The 20,729-nt window shown below is 38.8% G+C and overlaps 1 protein-coding gene across 1 annotated transcript in view; it reads right to left on the bottom strand.

The window, feature by feature from the left end:
* GPHN (gephyrin) overlaps positions 1 to 20,729 on the bottom strand; it is a 632,163-nt gene that overhangs the window by 60,700 nt on the left and 550,734 nt on the right. Inside the window, exon 17 of the mRNA XM_004370959.2 lies at positions 82 to 203. Within this exon, the coding sequence (XP_004371016.1) occupies positions 82 to 203 (122 nt within the window). The remainder of the gene's footprint in view (positions 1 to 81; positions 204 to 20,729) is intronic.

Raw genomic sequence — 20,729 nt, 5'->3', positions numbered from 1 at the left:
AGCAGCAGCTCCACCTAGTTAGTACTCCAAAAGTTCGTATTTGCACAGTAACAACTTTTCAAAATAAAATCCAATACTTACTTGTCTCCCACAATTCCCAAGTTGATAGTAGGGTAACCATGTTCCTGAATTGTTGCTAGGAGGGTTGAACGATTACTATCTCGAATCTTTCCTGGTAAGAGGTCATCTTCGGGATTTAGCAGCTATAAAGCCAAAAAACCACCACAAATTATTCTATTAAGATAATATTGCCTATTATTACTGGGGAAAAAATAAATCTAGTAAACAGTTTAGGATATCTAGCATCTAAAACAGTATCTGGCAAATAGAAGGTATGTGCTCAAAGGATCTCTGAATAACTATTGACAGTACAGGAGGATAAGAAAACTTTCCTCCAGAATTTAAAAAAAAAAAAGTACAAATTTAAATGGTGACTGAACAGCAGGCCAAATATCACAACAGCTTTGGCTACAATTTGACAAGAATGCTTTGGAGATACTGGCGTTCTCAGTAATCAGTTATTGGAACAAACTAAATAAAACAATTCTCTTTTTGCCTCCAAATGTTATTTTCCAATTTGTCTTTCACTGAGAACATCTGAGGTAGAGACTATGTGACGTGATATTCTCATGTCTGAAGGGAATGACTGTTTACCTTTTCTTTCAAGCTTTTTGATCTTTCTGAAATGGGTGCAACAGTACCAATTAGGTTAATCTTATCTGAAGGAGATGGAGGCAAATGCTTTGTTTCTGTTACTACAAACTTAAACAAGTTGACACTTAGCTACACATACCTAAAACTCCATGACTCTGAATGGAAACACCCTGTAGAGATTTAACATCTATTATTGTTTTGTCTATGAAGAAAATTGTAAGATGCTTATTTTATGCTAGGATGTTTCAATGAGACAGTGTGGTATAGTAGGAAGAGCTTGGAATTCACGTAAGGTTCAAAATCAGGTCAGTCAAGCTCCTTATACCTTAATTTTCTCATTTATAAAATACAGTAATAATAACTACCTTGCAGTGTAGGTGTTACAATAACTGAGATAATGGACACTCAGTTAATGCTGATAAATATTAATAAATGTGATTCTCCTTCCTTTCATTTTGATATATGATGTTGAAAAAGCATCTACTTCTTCCTGAATTATTTTCATATTGTTACTCCTAGATGCTAGTGCAGATGGAATTGGTTTATAATGTGAACACAAACTATTAGATTATAAAATACTTAGAGAAGGGTCCTTAACACACACACACACATACACACAAACACACACAACATTAATTTATATATCAGTTTTAAGACGTACTTTGATTTAAAAATATTATAAAGTGAAAAAAGGTACATCTCTGAATTGAGAAAATATGGAACATTATCTTAGGAGGCTGAAGGCAAACCTGCACATTTTAGATGCTTAGGCTGTTAATATGACCAATACTCAGGGCTTAATATTTCAGTGTTCTCAAACAAAACCCTCAAACTCCTTTAATCTTCTTTCTGCAAATTCCTTCAATCTTGCTCCTGACTCTTTAGTGATATCGTGTGGCCAGACTTTTGGCTTTATGCTAGAAAATTAGCAGCTTTGCAACCAACTGTCCCCTTATGATAGGCCGCAGAAAAACTCTGACCATCTTATCCAATGTCACCTGGCAGCCTGCCCTTTAAATGCTAATTTAACTTAATCAGATGTCATGTGAAATCACAAGCCACTTTTATCCTTAGTCACTGCTGGTGCTTGGAAAATTGCTATTGTAGTGCTAATGTAGATTAATTTTCTGATCTTAATTAACACATGGTTATATGAAGTCATTATAATTAAAAAGGCCAAGGCTTGCAGCTCTTTAACTCCATTAATCATACAAGTTGCTTCAGAGAGACAACTGTGTGGTTGTATCATTCTTTTCCCCCCACAGCAGGGTACTGGCCACCAACTAGGTAAGATTTCCTCGGCATTAGGGTGTTTTCATTGTCATTCATGTTCCTCTCCATTATTTTTCTGCAGTTTTACAAATAACAACAATTAGAGATGATATCTGCAAAACTGACATGATGAAATAATAGCTAGTTAAATGAAAATGTGGGATTTACAGTGCATTTTAAGCATTTTCAAGGAAAACATAAAAATGAACAGACGATTATAAGGTTGAATATACTAGAATAGCCACAATTCTCCCCTTAAATCTGAACCTTGTTTTTTAGCAGCTTATACTTTAGCTTCTGGTCATTCTGAAACATTTGCACTAGATGCCTGACACATACTACAATTAAAATACAAAAGAAAAGAAAAAACAAATAAACAAAAGGTAATCCATTATCTCCATACCTTGTCACTTTTTAAAAAGAATTTTTCTTTCTTTTTTATTGTGCTTTAGGTGAAAGTTTACAGAGTAAATTAGTTTCTCATTAAATAATGAATACATATTGTTTTCTGACATTGGCTGCCATCCCTGCAACACGTCAACACTCTTCCCTTCTCAACCTTGGGTTCCCCAATTCCATTCGTCCAGCTTTCCTGTCCCTTTCTACCTTCTTGTCCTTGCCCCTAGGCTGGTATGCCCATTTAGTCTCATATACACGGTTGAACTATGTGTGATTGTTTTAAAAGCTTGTCTAATCTTTGGCTGAAGGGTGAACCTCAGGAGTGACTTCAGTACTGAGCTAAAAGGGTGTCTGGGGGCCATACTCTTGGGGTTTCTCCAGTCTGTATCAGACCAGTAAATCTGGTCTTTTTTTGTGAGTTAGAATTTTGTTCTATATTTTTCCCCAGCTCTGTCTGGAACCCTCTACTGTGATCCCTGTGAGAGCAGTCAGTGGTGGTAGCCAGGTCTGGTGGAGGCTGTGGTAGTTTAGCTGTGGTCCATTAGCCCTTTGGGCTAATCTTTCCCTTGTGTCTTTGGTTTTCTTCATTCTAACCTTGCTCCCAAAGGGGTGAGACCGGTGGAGTATCTTAGATGGCTGCTCACAAGCTTTTAAAACCCCAGACGCTACTCACTTTGGTAGAACATTTTCTTTATAAACTATGTTATGCCAATTGAGCTAGATGTCCCCCAAGACCATGGTCCCTACCCTTAGCCCAGTAACTCGGTCCCTCAGGGCGTTTGGATGTGTCTATGAAGCTTCTATGACTTTGCCTTAGTCAAGTTGTGCTGACTTCCCCAGTATTGTGTACTGTCTTGTCCTTCACCAAAATTACCACTTATTTATTGTCTAGTGTTTTTCCCTCCCCAAACCTCCCCTTCCTCATAACCATCAAAGATTGTTTTTTTCTGTGTGTAAACCTTTTCACGAGTTTTATTCATTTCACTTTTGTTTTTATTTTTCCCATACAAAAATTTATACATACATTGTTATGTGACTCTAATTGCTCTCCTCATACTGTGACAGCACACTCCTCCTTTCCTTTCCACCCCTGATTCCCCATGTCCATTCAACCAGCTCCTAACCCTCTCTGCCTTCCCATCTCACCTCTCGACAGAAGCTGCCCTTTTAATCTCTTGTATCTACTTGAGCTAAGAGGCACACTCCTCACAAGTATCACTTTATGTCCCACAGTCCAGTCTAATCCCTGTCTGAAGAGTTGGCCTTGGAAATTGTTTTAGTTCTAGGCTGATAAAGAATCCAGGGGCCATGCTTTCCAGGGTTCCTCCAGCAGTCAGACCATTAAGTCTGGTCTTCTTACTAGAATTTGAGTTCTGCACCCCATCTTTCTTTTGCTCCATCCAGAACTCTTTGTTGTGTTCCCTGTCAGGGCGGTCATTGTGGTAGCCAGGCACCATCTAGTTCTTCTGGTCTCAGGCTGATGAAGTCTCTGGTTTATGTGGCCCTTTCTGTCTCTTGGGCTACTACTTTCCTTGTGTCTTTGGTGTTCTTCATTCTCCTTTACTCCAGGTGGTTGGGACCAATGGATGCACCTTGGATGTTTTCATGAGTGTTTATAATAGTGGTCTCATACAGCACTTGTCCTTTTGTGATTGACTTACTTCACTCAGCATAATGCCCTCCAGATTCATCCATGTTGTGAGATGTTTCACAGATTCATCAGTGTTCTTTATCATTGTGTGTATATACCATAATTTGCTTATCCATTTATCTGTTGATGGACACTTAGGTTGTTTCCATCTTTTTGCTATTGCGAATAACGCTGCAATGAACATGGGTATGCACACGTCTATTTGTGTGATGGCTCTTATTTCTCTAGGATATATTCTTAGGAGTGGGATTGCTGGATAGTATGGTATTTCTATTTCTGGCTTTTTAAGGAAGCGCCGCATTGTTTTTCAAAATGGTTGTACCATTTTGCATTCCTACCAGCCATGCATAAGAGTTCCAATCTCCCTGCAGCCTCTCCAACATTTGTTATTTTGTGTTTTTTGATTAGTGCCAGTAATTTTGGGGTAAGGTGGTATCTCATTGTAGTTATGATTTGCATTCCTTGTCACTTTCTTATTTATTAAATTTCAATTTCCTGCTTCTGTTATTGGCCATGGTGCTACTATCATTCCAGCTTTGAAACATTTTCTTTTTATTTTTTTCCCTTTGTAGTCCACTTTCTCCCCAAAGGTCTTAATCATTAAGAATTTCCTAATCCTTCTCCTCCTTTACTCTACATTTTAATTCCTCTGCTACCAACCCCTTCCCACCCAATTTCAGGCATTAATTACATTATGTCTGAATTTCTACAAAAGCCTTATAATTGGCAATCTTGTTTTGAAACTCTTTCCTTCTGAGAAATAAAGTAGAAATAACTTGAAAAACTGTACTATTACTTGCATAACAGGTTACCAAACTATGACGAGCAACACAAACTATCTTAAGTCAAACTGTTTTAACACAAGTTTGCTCAGACTTACATGCTTCAAGATAAGACCATGGACAAATTGATTTAACAGCAGCTCCAAATGGAACCATGTATTCCAAAGATATGATTGATTGTTCCAGCAACTCACCTATTTTACAAATTCTAAGCAATCTCTGCCCACACCTTGCTTACTAACATCTACTTTAAAACCACCCCATGACCAAACCCAACCCTCAAAACCGCATGAATAGCCATTGCTGTCAAGTTGATTCTGACACATGAAGACTCCATGTGTTACAAAGAAGAACTGCTTCATAGGGTTTTCTTGTCTGTAATCTTTATGGAAGCACATCACCAGGACTTTCTTCCATGGTGTTGCTGAGTGAGTTTGAGCTGCCAACCTTTAGCAGCTGAGCACAAACCATTTGCACCATCCAGGGACTTAACCCCATGAATACCTGTTACATATGTTTCTGTAATGCTCTCAAACCACACATGTATACGGCAGTGTTATGCATGTTTCTGTAATTATGTATAAGGCATTGTTATGTTTGATTCTGTAAAGCCCTTAAACCAATATGCATAAGTCACTTATAATATGAGCTAGAAGTAGAAAATTTCTGAATTTAAAAATAGAAAATCTTCATAGAAGAATGTGAAGTATGTGAGGTATGTCATAAACAACTTCTTTTTAAGTTGGCTTGGGACCTACATGATGTGACAAAAGAAGATGTACAGTCAAATCTCTAAAGTGGCTTTGAGACATTATAAAAGTCATAAACAACCTCCTAATCTCTGACCTTTCAGAAAAGATCCTATATACTGCTAATCTTTAACCTTGAAGAGGAGATGTAACACACTAGTCTTTGTTAAACAAGACACCACTGAGCCCTTATCATGTGGGGCCAAGGTGAGAAAAATCACATATAAACCTAGGACTTTGGCTCATTCACTGAGCAAAGGCAGAGGAAAGAGATCTCTCTCTAGACCCCGACACTCCCTGAAGACCAAGAGCCTGCCAGAGATGTTGGCTGAGACTTTGCCTACCACTGCCATCCTTAGAACCCAGCTATAAGGGACATCCACTGAACACGAGCCATGGTCAAGCATTCCTCCCAAAAGCACTTGTTAAAGGTAAAAGCTTGAAGTCTAAAGATTTGGACTCTAACCATTGGACTAATCTTATATCATCATGATTCTCTGGTCCTAACGGAATGTCTTGAGGTCTTATCTGTGTGCCCTGCTGTCATGGATTGAATTGTGACCCCTCCAAAAATGTGTGTATCAGTTTGGCTGGGTCACGCTTCCCAGTATTGTCTGATTGTATACCATTTTGTAATCTGATGTGATTTCCTTATGTGTTGTAAACTCTATCACTATGATGTAACGAGATGGATTAGCAGCAGTTATACTGATGAGGTCTACAAGATTGGATACTGTCTTAAGCCAATCTCTTTTGAGATATGAAAGAGAGAAGTGAGCAGAGACACATAGGAACCTCATACCACCAAGAAAGCAGTGCCGGGAGCAGAGTGCATTCTTTGGACCTGAGGTTCCTGCGCTGAGATGCTCCCAGACCAAGGGAAGACTGATGACAAGGACCTTCCTCCAGAGTTGAAAGAGAGAAAAAGGCTTCTTCTGGAGCTGATGCCCTGAATTTGGACTTGTAGCCTACTCGACTGTGAGAAAATAAACTTCTCTTTGTTCAAGCCATCCACTTGTGGTTATTTCTGTTATAGCAGCACTAGATGACTAAGACAGAATTTGGTACCAAGAGTGGGGTGCTGCTCTAACAGATACCTAAAATATAGAATCTGTTTTGAAACTGTGAATGGAGAGAGGAGCAGCAGCGACAGAGGACCAACAGCAGCAAAGAACCGACAACAGCAGAACCAAGAGACCAGCGCCAGACAGTGCTGGAGCTGACCCATGGAGCGAGAAAGCTGAGTGCCTGTGCGCAGGAGGCTTCCTGGAGAAGTGGGGTGCCTTGGGGCACTTATCAGTGGAGCTAGGCTTACTGACCCACAGAACGACAGAGCTGAGTGCCTTCAGGCTGAAGTTTACTGGCAGAGTGGGGTGCCTCCAAGCACTTAACCGGTGGAGCTACAGAGCTTTGGAACACTTGCCCCAGCAAGGCAGATGTGGGTGTGAGGCCCGAGGAGCTGAGAGGCTGAGAAACCAGGAAGCAGAAGCTGAACAGACAATGAACACAGGAAGCTGAGCTGCCTCAGTCTCAAAAGGTATGGCCATGACCTCAGGGGTTTCAAAGGGTGGAGCCATGGCCTCTGGTGTTTCTAAGGCTGGAGTTGTCACTCCGATGGAGTAGGAGAATTGTGCGCCTAAAGCCAAGGGAGCAGAGTTGCTGTCCCAGTGGGCCTGGAAGGCGGAGCTGAAGCCCAGGGCTGAGGGGTCTCCACTAGGAATCTGGAGAGTGTGGCCAATACCTAGAGTCTGGAGGGCAGGCTATTGTGTGAATGGTCTCAGAGAACAGACGATTATTTTCAAGACTTGAGGGCTAATGTAATGTGTTCTACTGACTTGCTTGGTGCCTTTTATCCCTTCTTTTCCTCCAGTTTCTCCCATTTGTAATGGAAATGTCTAGCCTGTGCCTGTTCTGCCATTGTACCTTTGGATGCAGATAACCTGTATTCTAGATTTCACAGATGAAGAGGAATTTTTGTATTTTGGACTTGGAGTTAAGGCTTTTGCTATGATATGATGGGATGAGTATGTTTTGCATGTTACAAGGACGTGATTTTTTGGGGGGCCAAAGGGTAGAATGTCATGGATTGAATTGTGTCCCCCCAAAATTGTGTGTATCAGTTTGGCTGGGTCATGCTTCCCAGTAATTGTCTGACTGTGTACCATTTTGTAATCTGATGTGATTTCCTTATGTGCTGCAAACTTTATCACTACGATGTTATAAGATGGATTAGCAGCAGTTATACTGATGAGGTCTGTAAGACTGGATAGTGTCTTAAGCCAATGTCTTTTGAGATATAAAAGAGAGAAGCGAGCAGAGACACATGGGAACCTTACACCACCAAGAAAGCAGTGCTGGGAGAAGAGTGTGTTCTTTGGACCTGAGGTTCCTGTGCTGAGATGCTCCCAGACCAAGGGAAGACTGATGACAAGGACCTTCCTCCAGAGCTGAAAGAGAGAGAAAGCCTTCTCCTGGAGCTGATGCCCTGAATTTGGACTTGTAGCCTACTCGACTGTGAGAAAATAAAACTTCTCTTTGTTAAAGCCATCCACTTGTGGTATTTCTGTTACAGCAGCACTAGATGACTAAGACATTTGCCAAGACTACCTTGCAATAAACGAAATGAGTTTATGGTACTTGAGTTTTTTTTTTTTTTTTTTTACTTTATTTTAAACTAAAATCTCACAGGGCAGTATTCTTCTGTTATGCCCCCCTTTTGAGACCCTAGTGAGACTGTCAAGGTGGTGTTCTTCTTTGTTCAGAAATTTTAATATATCCAGCTTTGTATGATCAACAGGTTTCCCTGGTGGTCTTTCCCTAGTGTATTAGGACTTTGATAGTCATGGAAGTCCCAACAAGACTTAGGCAAGAACCCATGCCACCAGTACTCTCATCTTAGTCACACGCACTCTATTGAGGTCTCTTGCGCCTCCTTGTTTAGGGGATTCCTTCTCAATGATGTTAAGTACGGCACTTATATTGAGCTCTTACCCTTTTTTAAGCTCCCAAAGCCAGCTCATGTTTATTTTGTTTGTCTTAGAAATAAGATTCCCAGGACATTTTGGTTATATGATCAGATTTGTAGTAATTTTTGTTTTGCTTGGTGAAGGTCTGCTAACGCATTGGTGTAATACTAACCATTCTATCAACTGGTCACACTGTTGTGTGTTTTTAAGAATTTTTTACAGTTTTGTCTGTGTTTGTGCGATATGATGGTTCGCTTTTACATGGCCTTTCTAGCTATGGTCTTATAACTCCCACCAAACGACTGGGTGGGACTACGCAAATAAGGTGCTTGTGGCCCACCAAGGGGATTAGAAAGCTTGCTAATAATGCAAATAAGGTACATGGCACCCTTGTTGGGGTGGGATCATGAAAATAAAGTATATGGAACCCTAACAAGGGGATTGATTAGTTTTGCCATCTGCTAGGCTTAAAAGAGAGCCAATCTTAGTCCAGATGCAAGGACCTTACTACCATCAACAAAGAAGAGCTAGGAGTGGAGCACATCCTTTGGACCCAGGATACCTGTGCTGAGAACCTCCTAGACCCAGGAGATAGGAAGAGAAAGCTGTACCACTGGAGACAGCAAGAGATGGTGAGAAGCAGCAACAAAGAAACAGAGGCAGGAGAACCAGGAGACCAGCAGGAGATGGCAAGGTGGGCTTCCTGGCCCACAGAATGAGAAACCTGAGCATCTTCAGGCAGGTGGCTTGCTGGTGGAGTGGGGTGAGTGGGGTGCCTCTGGGCACTTGGCAGAGCTAGGCTTGCTGACCCAGCGAGTGAGAGAGCTGAGCGCCTTCAGGCAGGAGGCTTACTGGTGGAGTAGGGTGCCTCTGGACACTTATTGGTGGAGCTAAAGGGCTTTGTAACACAATTGCCTGAGCAAGGCAGAGGCTGGGCCAGCCCAAAATACCAGAAGGGCCGAGGGACCAAGGGCCAAGAGGCCTTCTGTGGGCATGGCTAAAAAGAAGCTGTCCTGATCGAAGAACTGTATCCTGAGTTGTTTCTGATCCTGAATTGCAACCTCTTACTTCCTTACTAAAGCCCATAATCATGAGTATGGTCTGTGAGTTCTGTGTGACCACTGCAACAAATTACCTAATCTAGCAGAGAAGTAGAGAGAGCCATGGGAAGGATGGCTGGTGTCAGAACTGGTAAAAAGGTTGGAGAAAGGAGGTATGTCTGAGCTCTGCCTCACAGGAGCCAGCCTTGAGCTGATGCTAGTGATTCTCTTTCCTTCCCCTTGTGAAGACAGATGAAGAGGTTGGACAACATGGTCATGAATTTTTACAGTTTGAGAAACTGGCTTTGGGAGAGATCCCCTCTCTACCCAGTCAGGCCCTGATGAGTTTTAGGGCCAGTAGTCAGGGGCTCAACCTAAGTTGAGGACTTTTAGACACAGTATAAAGGCAGTATTTTCCCCTTTGACTGACTTTTAGCTAAAGAATTCATGGATTTGTCTACTAATAAGCTTGTGCTACCTCCTGGCATTACTCTGGCTTCTGTTTTGCTCTTGTTTTGTATTTTCTTTCTAAAAAGCATAATTTCATCAAGGACAATTTAGAATTGCAGTGGCCATTTTGGAATACTTTTGACATGACCAAAATCATTCATTTGAAAGGCAGAACAAAAAGGAAATACAATTCTGAATATTCAATGACTAGCATTTATACTGTTATGAAAAGCTTCAAAATTAGAATTTAATAAAAATGTAAAAGAATCTAAAAGTTCTTTTGTTGAGCTCTCATGAAGAGATTCTCTGTCTTGTCTAAAAGAAAAATCATTCAGTTTATTGTAAAAGACTTTCTCTTTGTTTCTGTTAATCAGAGATTTAATCCTATAGTCTTGATGGAGTTGTCAGGGACCTCAGACATTGTCTGATTGGGTTGTAGTGACTCATTTTCCTCCTTTTATGTATTGAAATGGGTTTTCTTGAATCTAAGACCTCTTCCCTCTCTGCAAAGGGAAGATGATTAGACTTTTATAGTGGTTAGTAACTCCGTTATCTATGGCAACTTCCTTACGCTTCCTCATTTTCTTTCCTTGGTTTCTTTTCTCCTGGAAAAGGTAATTTATTAACTGATCAAAATACCAATTCTAGTCATTATGTACACACCCTAGAAATAATCAGTTAGCCCAGATAAACAGATTTAATTCAAAAAGAGGGGAAAATCAGGTCTAATGGAGCATGTTCTTATTACAAATGGCTTTTAATTAAACTCTGGAAAAAAGTTTTAACTGAGAGTTAAGCTAATTTGCTTGATTACTAGGTTATAAGACACAAAGGAAAGAGGAAGATTCAGAGCCTTTAAACATAATTTAAAGAGCCTAAGAGTTTGATTTATAAATACAGAGGTTTATAAATTATATTAGAAAAAATTTCATATAATATTTCTATAAGATGACTCTTTAGACCAGTTAGACTGATTTAATAATTTTGGTTTAAACGCTGTCCTATGTTTTCTTCCTTACTTTACCATTATGTAGTAAAAGTATATTAGAACAATATTCTAGTTATGCAAGTCTTGGGTTTATCTTCCTATAAAAAATCCTAATTATAATCTCTTAAATTTCCTTTACTAGTTTTGCTAGAAAATAGCAAAATTTGTGTTCATCTAAATTGAATGATAATAAGGAATGTCTCTATGAAAAGAGCTAAATTCCTATTATTCTTCAATCAAATCATAAGATTTTTATATAAACTTAAATTTTAGTTTCCAGGTCCTTAGTTACTCTAAGACATTAAGCTAATATTAATTTGAGCAACTGATAAAAAATCTTAGATATGTAGACTGCAAACCTGACCATACTAGGCCTAAGGTGGAGTCACTTATGTTAAGCCCCATGTCAGTAAACTGAAACCTAGCTCAGTTTCTATTTCCTGTAATGCTTGACCTTCCCTGGAGACAAAACCTAAGTTAACAATCCATGCTTGCTGCCTCAGTTATGGTATATGTCTGGCTATGAAAGTTCCCAATAGGCCATATAAGGAAAGTAACTTAGAACTAACTAATCACTTTCTGCCCAATGTTACTTCTCTGTTCTTATACCACTTTGCCCATATAACTTTGGGCCCTTCTGCTTGTCCTTCGGAGCTCTTGTCTGACTTCCAGACCAAATATACCCCTGTTCATGAATTGCAAATAAAGAATGTGAATTTGTACACAATCTTGTGGAAGTTTAACTGAATGATATAATGTTTAATACACCAGTGCTCATATTAAGTACTTTATAAAGTAGCCATTATTAATAGGTAAAAAGAATGTATGAAGATAGAGGATGCTTGTGCAAGGTAATGAACATGTTTTGTTAATTAGGAAAAAAGACAATTTTGTTTTCTTAAAGTAAAAATTATCTGATTGTGCATGAAATTATAAAAAATGAATTTAAAGGACAATTGATATGTGTTAAAATTACTGACAAAGTTGTTTACATGTGATGAGTTTATTCATAAGGAAAAAGGGCTTACCAATCCTTTATTATAGCAAATTGTTACTGAAATCTGGGTCTTCTTTTTGCTAAAAATGGTCAAGTTATTTTGTGCCCAGAAAACAAAGGTCCCTTTTTATAACCAAAACATTCTGTTGCATCACTATATTTATGGCACATTCTTGAATCATTTCAAACAAAAGTTTCTAATAAGCAAGGTTACTTATTACTGTTTTTTTAAAATATTGCCTGTAAATATATCTTGCTTTTACTTATGACTTATGTTGATATCTTTCTCCTCTGAAAATGCTTCTGATCTTGCCTTTCCCAAATTCAGAATAATAAAACTGTTACAATGTCTTTTGTAGCTAGTTTTGAGTTTCCTGAATGGCTAGTAGGTAATACAAAGATTCCGTAGCTTTTCTCCTTATAAAAGGAAAGATGCTAACATATCTGGCATTCTGTAAACTATAACTGGAGTTGCCATGAGCTGGAATCAACCTGATGGCAACTAACAACAAAGAGCAAATTTTAATTAACTGTTCAGTTAATTTAGTTAGTTAACTTAGGATAAATATGTTCCCGAGACTGTGCACTTTTTGGATTAAAATAAACTTACAGATGCTTTATTTACAAAGAATGGTATAACTGTCTACGTAAATTTTTTGCTTCTAAGTTTAAATGACTCATAAGGTCGCTATGAGTTGGAATCGACTCGACGGCAATGGATAAGTTTATATGCTCTTGTTAACTGGTAAAATACAAAATACACTTTATGGGAATAAATTAAAGGCCCAGATATTTGTTAATGGCCTCACTGTCCATAAAACGGTTTTAATCTCAGCATAACTATTGACAGAATCTTTATACATTGTGAGTTTTACCTCAGTGAATTCTACTGTTCTCCATTCTGATAATGGGGATTAATATAAAAAATGGTCAGAGCTGTTCAGGCTTATCACCAACAGGTATGGACCACTTTTCCACGGCAGCCACCTAATCAGCTTCCCCATAATCTTAGACCAAGATAATAATAATATAATTATATACTGGGCTGAGGGCTGTGGGGCTCGTGGTCTTGGGGAACATCTAGCTCAACTGGCACAACATAGTTTATATAGAAAATGTTCTACATTCTACTTTGGTGGGTAGAGTGTGGGGTCTAAACAGCCTGTGAGCAGCCATCTAAGATACTCCACTGGTCTCACCCCTTTGGGAGCAAGAAAGAATGAAGAAAACTAAAGATATAAGGGAATGATTAGTCCAAAGGACTAATGGACCACAACTACCACAGCCTCCACCAGACTGAGTCCAGTACAACTAGATGTGCCCAGCTACCACCACTGACTGCTCTGACAGGGATCACAATAGAGGGTCCCTGATAGAGCAGGAGAAAAAATATAGAACAAAATTCTAACTCACAAAAAAAGACCAGATTTACTGGTCTGACAGAGACTGGAGAAACCCTGAGAGTATGGCCCCTGGACACCCTTTTAGCTCAGTAATGAAGTCACTCCTGAGGTTCACCCTTCAGCCAAAGATTAGACAGGTCCATGAAACAGGAAGAGACTGAAGGGGTACACTAGCCCAGGGACAAGGACAAGAAGGCAGGAGAGGACAGGAAAGATGGTAATTGGGAGTCCAAGATCGAGAAGGAGAGAGTGTTTTTGACATGTTGTGGGGTTGGTAACCAATGTCACAAAACAATATGTGTACTAACTGTTTAATGAGAAGCTGGTTTGTTCTGTAAAGCTTCATCTAAAGTACAATTAAAAAAAAAGCCAAAAAACTTTATATATGATATTATATAATAGTAGATACTAATAATAATCATCATCAACTTAGACTTTGGGTATTTTAGAAACATCATCACAGAAAGACTATAATTAAGCCTTGTTGGAAACAAGCTTATTAGGTACTGTTAACAACTAGTGTACATTGTCTGTTATCCAAGCATAAAAGTTTAAAAGATTACAACTACTGGAAACCTTAAGCTGAGATTCTCTATGACAGCACTGTCTAATAGGACTTCCTGCACTGATGGAAATGTTCTATATCTGCACTGTCCAATATAATAGCCACTAGCCATATGTGGCTACTGAGTGCTTGAAATATGGTCAGTGTTACTGAGGAACTGAAATTTTATTTAATTTGGTTGAATTATGTGGATCCTAGGAAAGGTGTAGCAATCTATATCAAACTAAGGGAAAAAGTCACTTGTGGTTATCTAAGAAAGATCCAGATAGACTATAGGACATATTTTCATGTCTGGACTTGGAAGTCTAGAATCATGTCTTCAAAGTGCCTTGCAAACTTTGATAATAATCTTGTCTTAATGTTTTCTGTATGGTTGGTCAAATGTATAATCTCTAGAGCCTTAAAGGCTGCTGCACATCTGCTATTATGTTATATGGTTCAACAAATTATCACTCAATACAATGAACATGAAGGCATGATGCTTGTAGAGATCAACATGACTACCATGTTGTTGTTAGATGCCGTCAAGTTTGTTTAGACTCATAGCAATTGTTATGAATTGAATTGTATCCCCCCAAAATGTGTGTCAATTTGGCTAGGCCATGATTCCCAGTATTGTGTGATTATCCATCATTTTGTCATCTGATGTGATCTTTCTATGTGTTGTAAATCCTACCTCTATGATGTTAATGAGGCAGGATTAGAGGCAGTTATGTTAATGAGGCAGGACTCAATCTACAAGATTAGGTTGTGTCTTAAGTCAATCTCTTTTGAGATATAAAAGAGAAGCCAGCAGAGAGACACGGGGTCCTCATACCACCAAGAAACAGGAACTAGGAGGATAGCGCGTCCTTTGGACCTGGGGTCCCTGCACTGAGAAGTTCCTTGACAGGGTAAGATTGATGATGAGGACCTTTCCCCAGAGCAGACATACAGAGAGAACCTTTCTTTGGAGCTCGCACCCTGAATTCACTTGTATTTCTGTTACAGCAGCACTAGATAACTAAGACAGTGACCCTATGTACAACAGAATGAAACACTGCCCAGTTCTGCACCATCTTCACAATTGTTGCCATGCTTAAGCCCATCATTGCAGCCACTGTGTCAATCCATCTTGTTGAGGGTCTTCTTTTTCACTGACCCTCTACTTTACCAAGCATGATGTCCTACTCCAGGAACCGGTGCCTCCTGACATCATGATGCATTTGGATTATGGTGTTGGCGAAGAACATTGAATGTATCTTAGAGTTCCAGAAGAATGAACAAATTTGTCTTGGAAGAAGTACAGCCAGAATGCTCCTTAAATAAAGTCTTGCCATCTTTGCTTCTAAGGAGCATTCTGGCTGTACTTCTTCCAAGACAAATTTGTTCATTCTTCTGGAACGCCACGATATAGTAAATGTTCTTTGCCAACACCATAATTCAAAGGCATCAATTCTTCTTCAGTCTTCCTTATTCATTGTCCAGCTTTCACATGCCTATGAAGCAATTGAAAATACCATGGCTTAGGTGAGGCACACCTTAGTCCTCAAAGTGACATCTTTGCTTTTTAACACTTTAAAGCACTCTTTTGCAGCGAATTTGCCTAATGCAAGACATCATATGATTTCCTGACTGCTGCTTCCATGGGTGTTGATTGTGGATCCAAGTAAAATGAAATCCTTGACAACTTCAATCTTTTCTCGTTTTATCATGATATCGCTTATTGGTCCATTTGTAAGCATTTTTGTTTTCTTTATGTTGAGGTCTAATTCTTAGTGAAGGCTGTGGTCTTTGATCTTATCACCAAGTGCTTCAAGTCCTCTTCACTTTCAGCAAGCAAGGCTGTGTCATCTGCATATCGCAGGTTATTAATGAGTCTTTCTTCAATCCTGATGCCCCGTTCCTCTTCATATAGTCCAGCTTCTTGGATTATTTGCTCAGCATACAGATTGAATAAGTATGGTGACTGCCAAAGAAAGCCAACTACACAATCAGGCCCCATCTAAAAGTGGTGCAAATGTAGACTGATCTTATCTCCAGAAGATAATGGTCTAACTTAGTCTGAGAAGTGACCAGACGTAGGAAGATTGAGAGATGAAACTGAAACCACAACTTGCAAAACTGTACTATGACTTGCAAAACAGATAAACTGTGCCAAACCATGACATGCAACACAAATTAGCTTAAATTGTTTTAACACCAGTTCGTTGAGAACTATACGTTCTAAGTCCATGAACAAACTGATTTAATAGTAACTCCACAGAAATTTGTGTTCCAAAGGTAAAACCAGTGACAACCAGCAACTTGCCCAGATTACAAATTATGACCAAGCCCTGCCCAGATCTCCCTTGCTAACTGCTCTAAAACCACCCTATGACTAACTCTAACACACCAATACCCTGTAAGTATCCTTTTGAAAATATCCCTAAATTATGACCAACCCCTGCCCAGATCTCTCTTGCTAACTGCCCTAAAATCACCCTATGATTAACTCTAGCACATCAATACCCTATAAGTACTCTTCTGAAATTTTCCCCTTTGATACATTACTGAGACTATCAAGGTGCTGCTCTCCTTTATTCTGCAAATTTAATACCCAGTTTTTGTTTGTTGTTTATTTATTTTCTATGATCAACAGGTTTCCTTGGTGGTCTTTGTATGGGGATTTGGACACTGCTATAGATCAGTGGCACACATCAACTGAGATTATCTTTCTGAAACACCAATTTCATGCCTTTCTCCTCTTCTTTACTCAGAACTCTCATTTTACTAATTCATGATTGTTTTTTACTTTGTTTAAATATATACCAAAGGCTCAAGATTCACCTCCTTTAAGAAACCTGGCATTAAAAATTTTACCCAATTCAGTTGTATTCTTCTAGAACTTTGTATGCACCTAACACTACTAAGTTGGCCCATTAGCTAGATTTTTTCTCTAATTAAAAAAAAAAATGCTTGTCTCTTTTAAAATATCTTAATTCTGGGAATGCAGTGTTTAAAGAGATAGGCTGCTAACCAAAGGGTCAGCAGTTCGAATCCACCAATTGCTCCTTGGAAACCCTATGGGACAGTTCTACTCTGTCCTCTGGGGTCACTGAGTTAGAATAGATGCTATGTCAATGGGTTTGGTTTTTTTGGTTTTTATATTGTAAAATACAGATTCACAGGAAGTTGCAAAATAGTACAGAGAGGTCCTGTGTACCCTTCATTCAGTTTCTCCCAAAGGCAGCATTTTACATAGTCATAGTATAATACCAAAATGAGGAAACTAACATTGGTATAATGTGTATGTATAATTCTATGCCATTTTATCACATATGTACATTTGTATAACTGCCACCTCAGTCAAGATATGGAACTATACCATCATCACAAAGATACCCCTTGTGCTACCCTTTTATAGTTGTACTCCCCTCCCTCTCCATCCCTAAACCCTGGAAACCACTAATATGTTTTCCATCTTTATAACCTGTTGCCGTTGAGTCGATTCCGACTCACAGCAACCCTACTGGACAGAACAGAAAAGAACTGCCCCATAGGGTTTCCAAGGAACAGCCTGGTGGATTCAAACTGCTGACCTTTTGCTTAGTAGCTGAGCTCTTAACCACTGTGCTACCAGGGCTCCTTCTATCTTTATAGTTTTCTCATTTCTAGAGGGTCAGTGAAAGAGAGAAGATTCTCAGTGAGATGGATTGACACAGTGGCTGCAACAATGGGCTCAAGCCTAACAATGATTGTTAGCATGGTGTAGGACCGGGCAGTGTTTCGTTCTGTTGTGCAGAGGATCGCTATGGGTCGGAACCAACTCAACAGCACATGACAACAATAACGTTTTTAGAGTGTTATATAAATGGAATCATACAATATGTGATTGTCTGAGATAGGCCTTTTTTTACTCAGCATCATGCCCTTGAGATTCATCCAAGTTGTTGCATGAAGCAATAATTTGCTCTTTTTAATTACTGTTTCCTGTTTTTGACTATTACAAATAAAGTACAGCATTTATTATGATGTAATTATTGATATGGTAGGGTTTAAGTTTGTCATTTTATTTTTTGTTTTCTGTTGGTTCCCTCTGTTTTTTGTTTCTGTTTTCTTTTGCTTGCCTTCTTGCAGATTACTTGGGCATTTTTAGAATTCCATTTTGATTTATATATATATGTTTTGGGAGTATATCTCTTCTGTCTATATATTTTTAATGGTTGCTTTAGATATGACATTATACATACATAACTTATCAACTAGATTATAAGATTCTCCAGGATTAAGTTTTTTTTCCCTATCCTTTTAAAATTCCCTTTATTACCTATGCTGTGCAGATGACAATCTACTAATGTACGTAAAATATTAAGCCCAGAGTCCAGTGTATAAGCTTAAGAATGAAGCAGGAGAATGTCTTCTCTGTTGCCTTTGAGGGACAATGGTGGGGAACAGACCAGGAGTTTTAAGAGACAGGGTTCTGACTATACCTGGAACAGATGGCTTGTTGCTTCATGTTAGCTTTTTGATCTCTAATATACCTTGATTCCCTGGTCTGCAAACCCAGTAGTTAGCATATATGCCTGCTTCTAGGCAGTTCATTATAGAACATTTATTACTGTTATAATGAAGAGGCATAATAACACTTGCCACCTATGTACCTCACAGGGGTGCAGTGAAGATTAATGAGATAATATTAATCAAGCACTGTTAAATCCCTAAAAGAGAGGTACTACATAAATACATGCTGCTATTGTTTAGTTTAAGTGACTAAAATATCCCTTTATAATCATCTTCTAGCACTCTTATTATAAAAGAAATAAGAAACCTAAGCATGGATTAATTGAAGCTATTCTCTCATTATGAAATAAGCTAAATAAAATTTAATATAAAACCTTAATTCCTTTTAAAATTTAAACTTCATCTCCAAGATTACTATCATAAATACGAATTTACACAATTACTTTGAAGATAAAATAAAATGCCGGCTTTTCAGTTTTGGAAACAGATATATAGAATAGCCGGTAAAAATATATTACATTTACAGCTCTAAATTAAGGCTATTAATAATTAGTAGAAACTTATTCTGTTGTACCACTGGTGGTGGCTTAATCATCAGAAAACATACTATAAATTGTGGTGAGCTCGAAGTAGGAAAAGAGCACATCCTAGTTAGTCTGTCTATCAGTCCCTTGAGTACAGGGAAGGAAAAATGGAGAGTTAAGAGAAGGGTTGGAAGATGGGAGGGAGAACGGAAGGGAAACAAAAAAAGCTCCTTGAAATAGTAGAACGGGGCCTAGGTAGGGGGGATGGGTAGTTGGGTGGAAACAGACATAAGAAGCCTGCTCAGAAAGACTACTTTTGTTTCTCAATCCTGTCCTATTTCAAGCATTATCAACAGGGCAACCAGACTCTTTGTTTTAAACCACAATGTGCTCTTCATGTATAAGATGAACATAAAGAAAGGAAGAATACGTACACATGTCCTCATGATAGAATATTGTGCAGCTAGGAAGGAAGATTTCATATGATGTTTTTTAAAGGATATAAAATTATATTATACTATGATGACATATGTATACACACACACACACACACACACACACACACACACACACACACATATACATGCCCAATATAAACCTATACCCATAGGGAGGAAAATGGAAAGAAATCAAATTAACATGTTTGAGTTATAGTATGGTGGGTTTATATATAACTTTTCTCCTTTTTTCTATTTTCAAAATATTTGAGGATGATAAAAAATAAATTTTAAAGATGTACATATTATGACAGCGTAAGGCAGTATATAAGAAATGCCAAGTGATTGATCCAAATGAAGATCACCATAAGTAGGTAATCTTCCTACTTCATATAGGAAAAAACATCTGAACTGGGTTTTGAAAGGCTGTTAGAATTTTAAAGTGATTGGATTTTAATGAGAAGAGATGAACACAGACATGTAGTCTGGTTAGATGGCATATGATGACAATCGCCTGAAATGTAGTAGATGCCAACAAATTTGTTGAATGGCTGAATTAATGAATGGGCATAAACACTAAAAATAGGCCATCACTCTTGGCCTATTGACGCAAAGATTAAAATACAATAATAGTATGCAGTTTTGGTGAGGGTATGGGAAAATGGGCACTTGACAGAATTTAAGAGAGGGTTAATAGATACAATGTTTCTGGTGGCAATTAGCAAAAAATAATATCAAGAGTCTTAAAAAAGGCATCTTCTGAAACTGGAGGACATTATGCTGAGTGAAATAAGTCAATCACAAAAGGACAAATATTGTATGGGACCTCTATTGTAAAAACCCATGAAAAAGTTCACACACAAAATGTAACAATCTTTGTTGGTTACCAGGGATGGGAGGGGTGGGGGGGGGAAATACTAAATAGGCAATAGATAAGTGGTATCTTGGGTGAAGGGTGAGACAGTACACAATAGAGGGGAAACTAGCACAACTTGTACAAGGAAAGGTCATGGAAGCCCCACAGACACATCCAAACTCCCTGAGGGACTGAATTGCTGGGTGGAGGGCTCTGGGGACCATGGTCTCGGGGAACATCCAGCTCAATTGGCATGACACAGCTTATAAAGACAATGCTCTACATTCTACCTTGGTGAGTAGTGTCTGGGGTCTTAAATGCCTGTGAGCGGCCATCTAAGATACTCCACTGGTCTCATCCCTTTGGGAGAAAGGGAGAATGGAGAGAACAGGATACAAGGAAAAGATTAGTCTGAAGGACTAATTGTCCACAGCTACCAAGGCCTCCACCAGACTGAGTCCAGTACAGCTAGATGGTGTCCGGCTACCACCACTGACTGCTCTGACCAGGAACA

This window comes from Trichechus manatus, unplaced genomic scaffold, assembly GCF_000243295.1.
Source record: "Trichechus manatus latirostris isolate Lorelei unplaced genomic scaffold, TriManLat1.0 scaffold00010, whole genome shotgun sequence".
In the NCBI taxonomy this organism is placed as follows: Eukaryota; Metazoa; Chordata; class Mammalia; order Sirenia; family Trichechidae; genus Trichechus; species Trichechus manatus.
The sequence above is the reverse complement of the archived record's forward strand: the minus strand, read 5'-3'. Positions and strand labels throughout refer to the sequence as shown.